The sequence below is a fragment of the Mus pahari genome, chromosome X (genome assembly GCF_900095145.1).
Source record: "Mus pahari chromosome X, PAHARI_EIJ_v1.1, whole genome shotgun sequence".
Lineage (NCBI taxonomy): Eukaryota > Metazoa > Chordata > Mammalia > Rodentia > Muridae > Mus > Mus pahari.
The window spans coordinates 80,089,123-80,105,058 of record NC_034613.1 but is presented as its reverse complement, the minus strand read 5'-3'; the positions used below and the strand labels follow the sequence as shown (position 1 = coordinate 80,105,058).

At 50.4% G+C, this 15,936-nt stretch overlaps 1 protein-coding gene across 2 annotated transcripts; it reads right to left on the bottom strand.

Annotated features, from left to right (window-relative positions):
• Positions 1 to 3,775: 3,775 nt before the first annotated feature.
• On the bottom strand, positions 3,776 to 15,708 carry Arx (aristaless related homeobox). Of its 2 annotated transcripts, XM_021187846.2 has the most exons (6): positions 15,626 to 15,708; positions 15,263 to 15,508; positions 12,744 to 13,632; positions 10,202 to 10,247; positions 7,168 to 7,496; positions 3,776 to 4,975 (listed from the first exon to the last, which is right to left on the bottom strand). In XM_021187846.2, exons 2-6 carry the CDS (start codon positions 15,456 to 15,458, stop codon positions 4,735 to 4,737), a joined length of 1,701 nt encoding a protein of 566 aa, XP_021043505.1. In that variant the 5' UTR covers positions 15,459 to 15,508; positions 15,626 to 15,708; the 3' UTR covers positions 3,776 to 4,734. The 2 variants fall into 2 exon arrangements, with proteins under 2 accessions (XP_021043505.1, XP_021043504.1); XM_021187845.1 differs by having other exon boundaries at positions 15,263 to 15,678.
• Positions 15,709 to 15,936: the final 228 nt, after the last annotated feature.

Sequence of the window (15,936 nt, the reverse complement as noted above, 5' to 3'; positions counted from 1 at the left end):
ACAAGGCATTCTTTGATGAGGGAATTAGCGCTCCATTCTTCCTCTATTATTCATAGCGCAGTGGAATATGTAAGTACCTGAGGGTGTCAAAGGAGCGCAGGTTCTATTGCAAAGTGCTCGCCTTGTTTCTCTCAATAGCTGACTATGAGATGATAAACCGCTTAATACACTGTGCTAATTGGATGAGAGCAAAAAGAGATGGGAATTAAGGCGAGGCAAAAGGAGAACGTGCAACCAGCCTTCAATTCACTCTTTCACCACTTTAACAGCACCAAAGGAGGCACTAGCTTTCTATAAGCAGACTAGAGGTTTTGTGCAGAGATAAAATGAACGTGTTAGTGGATTCAAGTAATACACTAATTATTGCACAGTATAAATACCACTACTGGTTTTATAACAGGGAGGTAAACTTCTTTTGAGAGGGTTATAGGATTGCTTGGCAGTGGTGTAGAACCTAATAAGGGCCCAGAGTAATAACCCCCTGGATTAACAAAATTGCTGCTTGTACAAGTATGATTCAGGCTTTTACGAAGATTTCCGGAGAATGAATAAAAATGACTGAATGACATTTCTTAATGTATAACTGGTAATCGCCCCCTTTTCTTTAAAATAAAAAATGTATACTTCAAACTGGACTGTTAATAACGTCCAGGGACAACATGACTTTTTCTTTTGAACAAATGCTCTTTCCTCTTCAGGTAGTGGGGCTTTTCTTCTCCCCACCCCCTCCCCAGCCAAACTACCACTGTCATTTAAATATGCAGTTGCTCTGGGGAACTCTGTTTCAAAATACCATTTTAGACTCCATTTAAGACCTCCTTCATTGAGTTACACTCACTTTTGTGTACACACACACACACACACACACACACACACACACGTGCATATACACATTTCTCTTTTCTAAAAGCAAGTTGGGTTAGCCTACATATGCTTTCCTCCCTTCTAATATCTCAGCCCCTTTCCATTCTAGAAGTATTTGCATTCCAAACCATGCTAAGTAGACCTTTTGGTGCTTTTGAGTGTTGGTGCTAAAAATGAAAAACTAACCCTAGCAAATACTTGTCCCAACGGAGTAGGGGTAATGTTGGGGGAGGGGAACTGATGGGGGCCAATACCAGAAACTTTACCCTAATTTTGAGATTCTGTCCCACAACCACTCTCCCAAATTCATCCTCTTGCCACCGTGGTCGCCACATGGTTAACATTGTGCCCTCACTGCTGCTTATAGTCCAGGCCACGGTAGGCTCTCCATTTCTAATGGTATGCCAAGTACTCCTTTCTTGCCTGGGGCTCCTCCTGAGCTGGCTAACCTGTCTGAAAAAAATGTAACAAATCAACTTACCCTTCCCCTCCAACTCCCCCCTCCAAGAGGCAATACTGGGCTCCCATCACCCCTCACCCCTCAGTGGATTTGAGAAAACAGGTGTCGGGGCTGTTCAACTTTGAATGTGATAGGAGACTTGTTCTGCCATGAATTTGACTCTCCTGAACTCCCTGGGCCTCCACCACATGTCCTCCTGAGTGGTGGAAGAGGTTTGTTTCAGGTTGAGGGGGTGGGGTGAGGGGCTTGTTAGCCGCTCCCAGTATTGTGACTGAGTTCCCAGATATTGGGGCCAAATTGGGTTGCCATTCATTAATAATGCTCACAATAAGATTAAATCATTCTGGAAAATCTCATAAAACCCCCCTAAGTACGCTCCAGTGGCTCCTTCCAATCCCCATCATTCAGCATGGGGAGGTTTGGAAGGAGAAGAAAATTGGTTTCTTTGCTTTTAATGCTGCTTTGAAAAGATACTCAGAGTTTGTCATGCGTGACATGTCACATGTTTAATGTGGACTTGCTGGAAGTCAGGGGGTCTTTAGCGTGTGATATTTATGGGGAATATTAAGTGCAGAATGAGGTCCCTCCAGCTGGGGAAAGTTGAAAGAATAGGAGGCCAGGACTGGGCTTGTTTGCGGCATCAGAATGACATAGGATTAAGAGTTTGTAAAACAAGGCGAGGGCTTCTCATTGGCCAGTAATAAATGTAATCCTTGGAGGTAATTTCACGCAATTTGCTTCTGCTCCATGGAAGGGTCAAATGAGAAAAAATTACTTAAAAAAGAGTTCATTAACAGGAAGAATGGTACTGTTTCTCGTATACCATCCAACTGGCAGCCTGGAGGGGGGGAAATGAAGCCTTCTTACTAAACAAAAAGCCAAAAATCGACAGAAAAGTGATATTGACCACAAATAAATAAATAAATCCTCCCCTCGGGCTTCTCTTGCACTCTTCAATCCACAACAGGCCCTCCACTCCAGGGAAACCGCTTTCACTTTGAAAGCCTGTGCAAGGCTAAGGGGTTCTGAGTGTAGTCTAGAGAAATGCCCCCAGAAAGTTCCAACTGGGCCTTAGTAAACCCGGGGAAAGGAGTGTGCGATGGGAATGGTAGCTGGTGGCCCCTTCCCATGCCCCAGACCAGGACTCTGCCTGGGAGAGCCACTCTGGCAAGTCCAGTCCTGGCTAAGGTGGTGGTGACCCACAGAACAGATGAAATTCAAAAGGCAGCTGGGGCTGGCGCCCGCCCCCCCCCCACCTTGGGCATGCTTTCGGGATTTTAGACAGGAGCTCGGGACCACAGGGTCTCTTGGACTTACTGAGGGCTCAGCAGACCCCCTTCAGGACTGCCCTACAGTGGCGCGGGGCCCTTGACCTCTGCCTGAGCCCGCACCTTCGCTAAGACGGCTAAGGGACCCAACTCTCCACCTCCTGCCAATAGGGCGCGCGCGACCGGCCTGGCTCCCGAGACGCGCCCGCGCCCCCCGTGGTTGCTTGCGTCTTGGCGGGGTGGTGGTTCTCTACTCCGCGAGCTGTGATAGTCACGCCCGCACAGCCCCCCTTCCCGCCTGCCCCTCTCCCCAAAGGTCCGGCGCGCTAATTGCTGCAAATTGAAACTAATTAAGCTTCTCTTCCCTTTCCCATCACCCTGGGAGCATTGGCGAGACCCAGCCCCCCGCGGGCGAGCTTCCACCGAGCGGTCACCCGAAGGGGCGCGGGCTGGGTCCCGGAGAAGGGGGGAGTTACGGTTCCCGCCGCAGGAGGGGTGAGCCCAGGGGGTAAAAGATGCCAAATCTGTTTGGGTCTCCTCGCTAAACCTGAACTGTTTGGATTTTTTAAAAAACGTATACATTTCCCAATGTCTACATAAGTGATGTAATGACATTTGTCGAGTTAAGATCTGCCACTCGAATACCCGTAGCTGCCTTTCCATCACTCTTGCCGCATCTCTCTCTCTCTCTCTCTCTCTCTCTCTCTTCCTATTCTGTACTCACTTCTTCCCCCCCCCCACTAGGGTTCCACCAAGCCCGCCCCCTCAGAAGCCAGCGCCTCAGCCACTACCTGTCATCTTGGACTGCGCACTTCCTTGCTACGTGGCACTTTCCACGAACAGCTTCCTTTGCCTTCCAACCAAGACTCCGCTTGCTTCAAATTTCTCTTTTCACGGTTTTCAGCAACACCTACTATACACCCACCTACCATGGAACCCACTCTACAATCTTCCTGCCCCAGGATCCGCAGCTCCAACTGTGACAGAACTGTGATGCTCTTGGAAAGCACCACTGCGGTGTCCTTTTGGGATCACATTCAAACCAGGGGGCCTCTGCTTGGAAGATGCACGTGTAAAGAAACTCGGGAGGTGCTCCAGCAGCAGAGCTCACCTGTGGTCTCCTGGGGGTGGGGCAAGGGCTTGTGCTATCCCCTCAGGGTCTCCACAGAGCATCCACACTTCCTTTTGTTAAACATATATTTTTTTTTTATTTTTGAGCGTGACACTTCTCCACTAGATAGCAAGGAAAAGTGATAACAATTACACATTACACAAAAGTACTGTACCATTGCCTTTATCTTGAAGGTTTCCGAAGCCTCTACAGTTAATAAGTTAAATAAAGGGCTTGAGTACATAAATATTTGTCTAGGAACCCTACCGTATCTACAACACAGTAAGAATCTACAGGAGGACAAACTTTTACCATACCACGCTGAGTGCAATTGCGTTATAACATTTCAAATATACAAAGCTCTGTTCTTTTTTTTTTTTAATAACAATGGTATGTACAGAATCAATAATCACAGTTTGGTGACTTCAACAGTCCATATTCTAGCAGAGTATTTCCCTTTGGTTTGATATAAAAACCTTGGTTGGTGTATGATAAAGAAGAGAACAAGAACGAGACGCCCCTTTCCTTTAAGTGCACTGTTAGCTATCTTACAGATTCGCATTCGCTTCCCTGGCCCTGGCATCTGTTTAGCCCGGCCGCGCTTAAATCAACATAGAGCGCCAAAATGCTATTCAAAAGAAAAGCTAAGTGGGGTATCCCGAGGAAGAGAAGGTTTGGGCTTTTAATTTTTAAACTTCAATACTAAGCATATTGGGGAGAAACCCTCCCGGGTTATTTTCAGTAAGGTAAAAAACGGGAGAGTGGATGTTTGAGTTGGAGTGACATTGGCAGTGGCAGGAGTAGGGACAGGGACAGGGACAAGGGCAGGTGGACAGCCAGCAGAAGAGGTGCCACATCCTTTAGCGCCAAGAGCTGCCTTGTCCGGGTCCTAGCTGCTGCAAAGGTGGCTGCGCTCTGTCTGTGTCGTCTTGGGAGTGAGCTGGTCCTCTGTTTCCATTTGGTCTTGAGTGGTGCTGAGTGAGGTGACCTTTCGGGGCGCGCCCTAGGGGCGCAAGGGCGGAGGGCAGCCTTTAGCACACCTCCTTCCCCGTGCTGGTGCCTGGCAGGATGTTGAGCTGCGTGAGCTGCGCGGCGTGCTCCTTAGCCTTGAGCCTCAGCGCGGCTATGCTTGATGCGCGTCTGTCTGCCGCGGCGGTGGCCGGGTCGGCCAGCGCGCCCGAGGCCACTGCGCCCTCCACCGCGGGTGTGGGCTGTCTCAGGAGCGCAGCCGCGGTCGACGCGCTGGTCAGGGGGGCCATAGTGGAAAAGAGCCTGTGGGGAGAGCAAAGAGCGCGGTCACGGCCTCATGAGCGGAGCGCGGCTCCTGGGACAGCGAGTCCTGCCACCAGTCACCCAGGCGGCAGGGGTGGAGGGTGAGGAGCAGCTGGGAGAGGCCGGCCCCTGCTGGGACTCGGTTGAAAGTGAAGTGGGCTGGTGGCTTTGCCGGAGGAGAGAACCCACCAGGAAAAGAAAGCTCAAGGGACCCGCCACGTCCGAAGGGAACTAATCCAGAGCCAGAGGCGGGTCCCACAGCTCAAATCACAAGGCCCAAGGGTGTGGGTTCTGGGGTTTCAGTTAAGAAAGCTTGTGTTCTGAGGTCTGCTCCTGGAGTGATGCTGTTGGAAGAGCAAGTGGAACAGCACTGGAGAGACAAATGGGATGGAAGGAGGTGGGGGGGACAAAAGAGAAGGGGAAACCTATGGTGGAAGGGTCCAGAAAGTAGACTAGAAACTGCCCAAGACCCCCCTCTCTCTTCCTCTTCCTTTTCCTCTTCCTCTTCCTCCTCCTCCTCCTCCTCCTCCTCCTCCTCCTCCTCCTCCTCCTCCTTTCTGAGTGTGAACCCAGGAAAAGCTGCCCTTGAGTGCTGGTCTTCCAGTCTGCCAGTGCTGGCTGAGCACCCTCCTTCACGTGGCTAAACTGCCAGCACCCACGGGAAGGGGTATTCGGGCGGCTGCCTGTTGATTTCCGCTCCACAGGCGGCTAGGACCTTCCCGAAGTCGCAGCCTGGCAGCCCTGCACTGAGACACCCTTTCCCCAACTCCTTCTTTGAGCCTCCAGATGCCTCCCCCAGATAGTTCCCAGGGGTTGTGATCCCCAGGCACCACTCAAGCCAATGCCTTATCCTGGGACTGGTGCCAGTGTCCACGCCACCACCTCCGTGTGGCACCGGGATTACTCTAGGTGCAGGGATTATTCTCATTCCTTCCCCACCACAACCTTGACCGGCAGCATCTCCAGACCTTTGCAGCATGGCCTGTTTTTCCAACCACCTCCCCAAGGGCTCCTGCTGCAGTCCCCTACCCGGAGAGCGCAATTCAGAATTTCCTCTAGAAATGAGCCCACCTGGGCTCTTGGAGCCCCTGCCCCTCCTCTTCTGCCTTCTCTTCACTCACCATGCCAACCCCCCTCCTCCCAACCTCTAGGAATCTTCAGTGTTTCAGCGGGGGTTCGCCTGGTTTTACTAATAGACATTTGTTGTCAGAAGGGGAAAGTAGGAAGGAGACACAGGACTTTATTTTGTTTCCAGAAAGAAATGATAATGGGTGACTTGGAGGGAGCATAACATACCCTAGTTCCATTGGGTAAACTGAGGCACCCCACTTAACTGCACTTAAAGGCACTTGCTAGGTATTTTCATAGTTTGGTACATTAATTTTCCCTCAAGTCCTACTTTCATTTTCCCGAGGATAATTTTTTTTGTTAAGTAGCTGCGCAGTTGGATGGATCTATTATTTCTTTGTTCTCCCAAAGAGAGATCATTGAAGCTACATTCAGATTTATTTCCACTGCACTTTCCAACTTAATACTCCCCTCCTTTGTTTCTTTGTCTGTGTGATTATACAGATTTTTTTTATTTCATCATTCAATGTTCGCTTAAAGAAAGGGAGTTATATACAAGGAGATGGCTCTTTTATTTCGTTGTCTTGTGCCGCTGTCGGGGTCGGGGGTTTACATATATGGGGGTACTGTTGGCATCGGGTCATAAGTGATAAGGAACATAGAGTCTGGAGAAGAAGAAATAGTTCTGTGCACTTGAAGGGCCTTCTGGCTCCTGGGCTCCTATAGGGGACCCCAAGTATGTCCCTTTCCTGCTGAGCTCTGTGGCCTCCAGAAGGACTTTTGCAAGACTTTTAAAGCATTCTGGGCTCTGTAGCCTTTACCTGTTCATTCAAACCACCCTGGTGGAGGGATACCTTTGAGATTTTTAAACACCTTCCTGAACACTTGTGGTTGTTAGGGCTACTACTGTCAATTGCACTTCCCTACCTACTCCTAATTCATTGTTCTCAAGACCTACTTTTTCTTTTAAGCAAAAGTTAGAGAATATTTTGTTAGATTTAAAGTCACTGAGGTTGAGATGTGTATAGCCCCCTCCTGCCTCCTCTCTGATCTCAGCAACTGCTTGTGTAAGAGACAGACAGATTGACAGACAGACAAACAGAGCCTCTTAAGGCTGTAGTTACCTGCCAAATGCTGGGCTGATGAAGGCCGGGTGGCGGAACACCGCTGCTCCTAGAAAAGTGCTCAGGCCCAGCGGCGCCCCGCTGGGTGGCAGGCTAGCAGAGCCTGGGGGCGGAGGTAGGCTCGGGAAGGCAGCTGCAGCCGCTGCCGCAGCGGCAGTCCAGGCAGAGTCAAGCGCAGGGTGATGCGGGGGAAAGGGACTGGCATCCAGGTAGGGGCTGAGCGGGTGGGTAGCCGAGAGCGGCCCGGGAAAAGGCAGCCCCGGGGGGTGGGTCTGTGCACCAGCCTTCTCCCGCTTGCGCCACTTGGCCCGACGGTTCTGGAACCACACCTGCAAAATGGAGAGAGAGGCCAGGTTGGCTTGGCTCTAACTTAGAGCCTTCTCTTCCCCCTTCCACTGTTTCTGAACCCACCCTGGCCTTCTGTAGCCTCTATGTGAAAAGATGCCCAGATTTTAATTCAGCAGGAACCACTGAACAAACAAACTCTTAAACATGGTGTCTATATCCAGCCCAGGCTTCCAAGACTCAGGAAAGTTAAAACATGGGGTCACCAAGGTTGCCAGGTCTGGGCTGACCCTTCTTTACTGCAAGACTTCACTTTAGGTCACTTAAGCCTCTCTGGACCTCAGTTTTCTAATCTGTAAAATGGGGCCAATAAAACTGTTCCCATAAGACTCTGGTGAGAATGAGTGTAAGGCAACAAATGAAAATGCACAATGGTGAATGTTGAGAACCGGCAGGCATCAGGACATGAACCACAAGTCTGTTCTGAATACTCAAGATGTTAACATATTTTAGGTTTACCCAAGAGTCTGGGTAATGTCTGCTCGCTCTTAAAAAGCAAAGTAGGGAGGTCGTTTGTTTATTCTTTGTAAAAATAAAATAGCTACTGGACAGATAGGTGCATTGTCCTGGGGTCTGGGGTTTGGAAAGGATTGAGATTAAGGAGAGACTTGCTTCCAGAAAGTGAAAAATAGGTGTACATTTTAGAAGGCTAGCTATCCATGAAATGAGAAAGGGGCTCCACAGCAGGCTCTCTGCAGGGACTTTGTATGACACATCACTGACTACTGGGAGGGAAAAAGCAGGATCACCTGAGCACAGGAAATCAGAGGACAGGGTTTGCCCCACTTCAGAGCAAACAGGGCCTTCCCGCTCACCCCCCCCCCAGGAGGGGGAATGTGCTTTCACTTGGTTCTTTAAATAAGGTAGTTCCGGCTCGGAGGAGGTTTCCAGCCGGAGGTATTTTCCTAATTGTTAATAAGAAGCACTTTGAATAGAGCCCTTTACCTGAAACATGGCAGCCACCATCATCTAAAAATATTCCCCAAGAGCATGAAATCATTTTTATGTGACCTGCTCATCACTCCCACAGCTCAGAAGCTATGTGCCTTCTCCTCAGAAGGCATCAATATTTTTAGGGCTGAGTTTGTGACTGCACATGAGTCTAAAAATTAAGAATGAGCAGTAGGGTTATACAGAATTATATTAAAATATGATGTGAGTTATCACAGAGGAACATCTTTTATTATTTAAAAACATCTTTCAGATTTCCAAGCTGGCTGGGAATGAGTTGTACTAGCAGCTAAACTTGGTTGAACTTCTATACAATCATCTTGGGCAAGAAAAAAAAATCAAGAATCCAAACTAGTTGATTTACTTAAGGTTCTGGGGGGGGGGAGAGACTCATACATTCATCAACCTTCAAATAAGCCATGTGTGCATTATAGAAACACTCTACCTTGGAGACTCAAGGCTTTAAAAAAGTTAAGACTGTAGTTAGATTAGCCTGGGTGGGTAGCTTTCTCACATCCAATCTGTCTAGACAAGAATATCCACCATTTCTCCATCACAGGGAAAGGAATAAAGGAAGGGAAGTGGGGGCAGCAGAGGCAGAAGGGTCTTAAATAACATGGAATCCTTTCTAAAGAGATCCTCTGTCTCTTGGGCTCTCTGGCTCAACTGCAATTATCAAGATGTCCCCTGCAATTTCTCATTATTGAATTAATACCTCTGAGGCCCCCAAAGGTAAACGAAAGGACTCTGATAATTCATATTCACTTAATTACATCTTCTCCAGTGAATAGTGGGGAGAGGAGAAGGGGAGGGGGCGCTCTCCTTCTTTTAAAAAGTTATTTAACTTTCCCACGACTTGTTCCCCTGAGCTGAGAATGTGGAGTTGCTGTCACATCTCTGTTTGACAATGGAGAAATGTGTCAACAGAAAGGAGGGAACCAGCCTCATCATTAGCCCTCTAATGCAAGAAGCTGTTGTGTATTAAATGAGCCATATGGAATTTATTGTGCTTTATCAGCGCTTGATTTTGACTGTAAAGTGATTCACTCAGCTCCTAACCCGAGGACATCTGTTTTCTGTTGGCCATCGGGGCTGCCCAGTGTTGATCGTCTCTTTGGTTATGAGGCCTGGGTTCGGAAATGCACTCTGGTATGGGGCTGCAAACACCTTTAATAGCATTGCACTCACTCCCTATTAGATCAATGTGGGCTCATTGCTATAAAAAATGGGAAATCAAATAGCATTAGCCAGCTCCTTGTGCAGGGCGGAGGGGAAATCAAACAGCATTTTGCCTTCAAATGGCCCTGTTTGTTCTAGCACTAAGTGGGCTTTTATGAAGCCCGATTGGAGACTTAATCGCAGCCAAATACCTGCTTGGAGCTGAGCGGATTTGTCTAACAACCAAATCCATGCTCCATCCTATTATTTCAATCAGGAGAAGTCGGCTGGTGGATTGTTTTCTATAGGGGCCTTGGGTACCAGGTTGGGGCAGGGGCGGCTGAGTTGCACTCTCAGGGACAAGAAAAGCCCCGTTTGAGCCTGAACTACTTTAAGCTCCCAGAGCCAGAAATCTTCCCCTCCTACTTCCTAGTTTGCAGCTTGCTTTTGAAATATCTTTTCCTGTGTGAGTGCTTGGGTCTACTTTTCAGATTTGGATTTTCTTCTTTCCATTTGGAGGGCAGCCCTCCACCACCACTTCACCCACCCTAGCCCTCCTTCTTCCCTTCTTGGAGCTCACCTGGACTCGGGCCTCAGTCAGGTCCAGCCTCATGGCCAGCTCCTCCCTATAAGAAAGCAACATCCAGGCAGGTCAGTTAGGGCCCCAGTAACCCTCTCTCAGCCACCTTCCCCTTCATGACAGCTTCTTCCAGTCCACACCCCAAGTACATGGGTATGACTGATCTTCGCCTCTAGCATGCCTACTGTTTGAAAACAGGAGAAAAAAAAAAACCATCACGGTGACAGATATAAAATATCATGCGTTATATCATATAATGTGACGGTGTGTGGGGGGATGAATTCTTGAGTCCATAAGTCTTCAAACTTAGATAAATGAGTTTTGTCTCAATCTCTCTTAGGGTGGGAAACACACACACACAGAGGCACAGTGCTCATTACCCTGTTTTGTCTAAATACTAAATGGAAGAACTCAGCAATGAACTCCATTTTTTGTTTTCTACCCTCTTGGCTTTGTTTTGCTTTCTTAAAAAAATAGATCTCTTTTCCTTTCTACTCTTCACAGCTCTTTGCCTTTCCTCTATCTCCCCCTCCCCCTCTATCCTCCCTTACCCCCGTAGGTCACACTCCCCATTACCCTCTGGAGATATGTTAAGCTTGTTAAGAGTTCAGTGGGGTAATTTTTCGATTAAACAAAATTCTGCGCACCTCCTGACTCCAGTGCCCACTACAAACCCTGCCCATCTCAGGGGAAGTCAATTTAGCTGAAACCCTACCCCGTTATTGCAGTTATTACTGCGACAATTAAGGCAAATAGGAAACCATTAAGATGCTGTAAAACGGCTTACGACCTGTTTACCGAAAATATGAGCGCGCCGAGAATAATTGGCTCTCTGCTCCCCAATATGAAAGAGCAGGGCTGCTTAAGCCTGGAACCTGGGTTTGTGCTGCCCGCCAGACCGGGTCAGCACCTGAAACTTCTTCAGCATCAAGAAAAGAATCAGTTTACCAAGCATCTTCCTTTGAACACTCTTCCTACCCCCTCCCCTTTGCAGAGAGCACCAGCAAATCTAAAACTCTACTCTAGTCTGGCTGGGCTATAGCCCAGGAGATAGGCCTGCTGAGCTAAAAAGATATGGGGGTGGGGCGGTGAAGAGGGGTTGCCCAGGTTTTGTACTTTGGTCTCCCCCACATGCTAAAAAGGGCGGACTTGGATGCTAAGCGACACTGTCTCCTTTCCTCCTTGTTAAGTACACATGTCTGATAAACTCAGAAGTAAAATAAGGTAAAAGCCGAGGCCGATGGTCCCGTTAGCTACTTGATAGCACACGCTGACTTTGAGTTTTATTTCCGTCTTCAAAGACTGAGTGACCCAGAGGAGGACCAAGTTTCAGTGCCCACGCCTGCATTAAATTTACATTTTGGTTGCTTCTGGCTACAAACGTTTGGCAACTGCCAGACCAACTATGTTTTGGAGTTGGCTCAGGCCTTGAGTCCTAAGCAGAGATTTCTCTGGTTCAAAAGGACAGGCGGCTTTCCCCCTCGAGAATGCACATTGAAAAGCTACACACGTCTCCTGCGAAGGAGCTGCCCGGCTTGAGGAGTGCGCGAGCCAGGCGTTCACAGGTCTCATTCTCTGTTCTCACTGGGGGGGCCGGTCTCTTTCTTTCTACTCACATTTGCCCCTAACCCTGGCTCCTATTCCTAGCCAAATCTTGGCCTATGGGTAGGGGAGGCTCCAAGCCTGCTTGTACCCCTAGGACCGCTGAATAGGCAGGGACTCCGAGGCTCCACTATCCCACCGGTTCAAGTTTCTCAGATAGAGAAGTGCAGTGTACATTAGTTCAAGAGACAAAACCTTGCCCCCCCTTCAGCTGCTTGATTTACTGTCTGTCACGTTTCCAGAAATCCTGGTCCACCCCATCAACCCGTTTACAGTAAAGTCCTGCTAGGCGTAGTGGCCATGGGGGTGGGGTCAGCGACACAGGAAGATTCTGGCTGATGCCCTTTCTGATGTACAGACAGACATCCAACACTGCTTAGTTCTGACTTCTTTGGTTATTTCAGGAGTCCCCAAGTGACAAAAACTCGGATCTTTTTAAAGGTCTTCTCTGAAGGCAAGGGCTCCAGTTTTCCTGAGAAGAGCGTAACTGATACCCATTGGGCCCCGGGCGGGGGTGGATAGTGCACATAGTCCACCGGTCAAAAATAGCGCCTGCTCTCGGGCAGTGTTTCCTGGGCCTGGCCAGAACCTGGCCGGAGCCTCAGTATGGGGGAACAGTCCCTGTGAGCATCCAATGTGGCTGCTTTGGAGAGGCCGTTTGGCTCTAAAACTTGTCACTTGGAAACATTAAAGTTTCGGAACAGACAAAAAGAAACCACACCAACAGAAACTTAAAGCCCCAGTATACTTGTGGGGTGTGTGTGTGTGTGTGTGTGTGTGTGTGTGTGTGTGTGTGTGTGATGGGGCAGTACTGGGGAGCCAAAGGATCACATTTAGCCAGGCATCTCCAGGGCAGTTCCCAGGAGCCAAGAGAGGTTCCCGGACTCTGGGGACCCCCCCCATTCCACCCTCCTGGACCCTTTCAGCCCCAGCCCCATACCTGGTGAAGACGTCAGGGTAGTGCGTCTTCTGGAAAGCCCGCTCCAGTTCCTCCAGCTGGTAACTGGTGAACGTGGTGCGGTAGCGCCTCTGTTTGCGCTTCAGCAGCCCCTCCTCCGAGTCGCTGCCGGCCGACAGGCACACGCTGTCCTCACCATCCTTGCCCTCTGTGTCCTCCGGGTGCAGCAACAGCTCTTCCTTGGGCGACAGCTCCCCGCCCTCGGTGGCCACGGCGGCGGCAGCAGCGGCGGCGGCAGCGGCGGCCACTGTGCCGGTGGTGGCCACCGAGCAGCGCCGGGGCTCCTTGAGCAGCGCGCGGGCATCGTCCTCCAGCAGCTCCTCCTCGTCGTCCTCCAGCAGCTCCTCTTCCTCCTCTTCATCTTCTTCATCCTCCAACAGCTCCTCGTCGTCGTCCTCGGCACCCGTGCCACCACCCGCCGCCGGGGCACTGCCGGGTCCGCTGGCCGCGCTGAGGCGTTCCTCGGGGTGCGCAACGCCCCCCGGGCCACTCAGCTCGTCCAGGGCAGGCGGCGGGGGCACGAAGGGTGCCCCGTTCTCGCGGTACGACTTGCTACGGCTGATGCTCACCTGCGGCGCCTGGCTGATCTTGAGCGTGTCCCAGGCAGCGGCGGCAGCGGCGGCGGCCACGGCCCCTGCGCTGTCCTGACGCTCCCCTGGCCGTGCAGCTGGTGGTGGCGGTGGAGGAACCTCTCCACGGGGACCTGCGGTGCCAGTGGCCGTGGCCGCCGCGGCCGCCGCGGCCGCAGCCGCCGCAGCCGCCGCCGCCGCGCCCTGGAGGAGGCGGCCCCCACCCGGGCCGTAGAGGCGCCGCAGCTTGGGTGGCAGGTGCAGCTCAGCCTCGAACGGGGCGCTGCTGCTCTTGGGGGAGCCTGCGGGTAAGGAAAAGTGGTCAGCGCGTTAGCCCGACTGTTTGTTCCCCTGCCAAGCAGCTGTTGGGAGCCGGCTGCTTTGCCGCCTCCGTGCCCTCTATCCTCGGCTTCAGCTCCCCTTCCTTGCACACTTTTCCGGATTCCTTTTTTTTTTTTTTTTTTCTGATTCATCTTTTTCTTTTTCTCCTCTGATCAGACCCGGTCCTTTTACCTTCGTCCCTTCATTCCTTTCATATTCTGCTCTTTATTTCCTCTTTTCTTTCTCGTAGTACTCCTTTCGCACCCCTTACTTTTCTTTCTTTCTCTTTCTACTTTCTCTCCACTCCTTTCCTCGTCCTTTTTGCCTTTACTTGCCTTTCTGTTTTTTGTCTTTATGATTACACTTTTCCTCTATCTTATTTCACTCCTTTCTCTTTCATCCTGCTCTCCATTTTAGGGTGGGGCAAATTTTAAAAAATCGAACAACTTTAAAAAATCACCACTACTCTGAAAACTTCGCGCCAGACTTCTACCAGCTGTTCTGCCCTATGGGCCCCAGGGTAGCAAGAAGGGTGCTGCCCCTCGGGCGACCCCTGCGGGGCGAAGCGGCCTGGGTCTCAGAGCCCTGAGCACCAGCCTTGTCCCAACAACCCACAGCGGCAGGAGGCAGGGTTCCCTAGCCCAAAATGGCAAAGAAAAAAAAATCTGGAGAAAATTTGGAAAGAAATGTCTGGAGCGGGGACAGGGGTGGGGTTCAACAGGCACAGGCTGCTCCTTCCCTTGGAGAAAGCGCCTGGCACAGGTGCCCTTGCAGGCTAAAAAAAGAAAAGGGGGAAAGTCAGTTTTATTTTCGAAAGTCTCATTCTCAGTCGTTCGCTCAGATCTTCCAAATGGTGTTGCTGCTGGATCGCTGGCTTCAGGGTTTAAAGGACACCAACACTTCTTTGCCTGCAACACTACTGCATCCAGCTCATGGGGAAAATCGAGTCTTAGTTCAGAGGACCAAAGGACACTTGTTTTGGATTTTTTAATTTCAGAAAATAAAACACTTTAGATATCTCAATTCTTAAAAATTAACACAGTAGAGAAAAGTAGCGCCCAGAGGGTATACATTTCATGCATTTCAAATCCATTAAGTTGCTGTTTGGAGCACCCTAGGGTAAGATTTTCTGCAACACTCGCATTTAGAAGGTCATCAATAATGTACAATTAAAAACTAAAAGGAAACGCAAAACACCGCGTATAAAGAAATCTTCCAAAGGAGAAAGGCCAAAGTTCACCTCGCCTGAAGACACCACCACCATCCTTAGCTTTGGGGGTTCTTGTCTCCGTGAAGTTGCTGCTTTTAAAGGAATTAAGAGCATCTGCTGCTTCCGCGCCATTCGGGGCACACCCAAGGCCACCAAAAGGGACTTTTAATCGCATCTAAGTATCTAAGAGTCCCACCCCCAAATGAAGCTTGGGCCCCTGCTTTTTCTGGAAGGAGAGGTAGAGACGATGGTCCCTCTCTCTAAGGTCCCAGGCCCTAGAGTTCTCCCGTCTCTTTCCTGTGTCTCCAACTTGACGAGTCCCAGGCCCCTGGTCCCCAGTTTCAAACATTCAAACCAATGCCCAATGCTCTTTTGCAGGTGCCTGTCTGGCACAGCCTTACCTTGCATGGCTTTTTCCTGGTCAGCGCGGCTGGCCAGCGGGGCAGGCAAGCTCTGCGCGGCTCCCAGAAGCCTCATTTTGCACGGGCTTCTCCGGCCCAGGATGCTGTCGATGCAGTAGGAGGAGAGCAAAGTTGGAGATTTACTCTTGCACTCGGGCCTCTCAGAGCAGCCCTCTTCCTGGTACTGATTGCTCATGGCTGGAGCTTTTTCCTTGGGCTCAGAGAGCGGACCTCAGCTCACCTCTCCTGGAGGGTAGGATGAAAGGGTGTGTGTTGGGGATGGGTTGGATGGCTGATTAAAACAGTTATTACTGCGATCTTTGTTCCTTTCGGTCCCCCTCGGTTGCGGGCTCCCACCCTGACCTCAGCCGGAGCTCGTCCTCTCCGCGCTCAGGACAAGCGGTAACAAGTGTAGTGAGCCGCGGGCGCGGAGCTCTGGAGTCTCTCTGCTCCACGTGCTGAGAGGCGCTCTCTGATTGGCTCTCGACAGAGGCCGGGCTGCGTAGGCCTGCCGGCAAAGCGCAAAGCGCGAACTGGATTCTGGAGGGGGCCAGCGAGTGTGGGGGCAGGGGATTAGCAGCTGGCACGCACCAGAGCCAAATTTCCTTTTCTTTCTTTTTCTCCCCTTTTAAACTAACAACTTTCAAACTTTGCTGTCGTTTTCTTGTTGCTCC

Bases quoted from the DNA above. Each gene is read 5' to 3' on its own strand.
- Arx (XM_021187846.2), bottom strand. From the start codon at position 15,458: ATGAGCAATCAGTACCAGGAAGAGGGCTGCTCTGAGAGGCCCGAGTGC. The intron at 13,633-15,262 runs GTAAGGCTGTGC...CCTTACCCGCAG, and splicing joins CCAGGAAAAAGCCATGCAAG to GCTCCCCCAAGAGCAGCAGC. The intron at 10,248-12,743 runs GTATGGGGCTGG...GCTTTCTTATAG, and splicing joins TACCCTGACGTCTTCACCAG to GGAGGAGCTGGCCATGAGGC.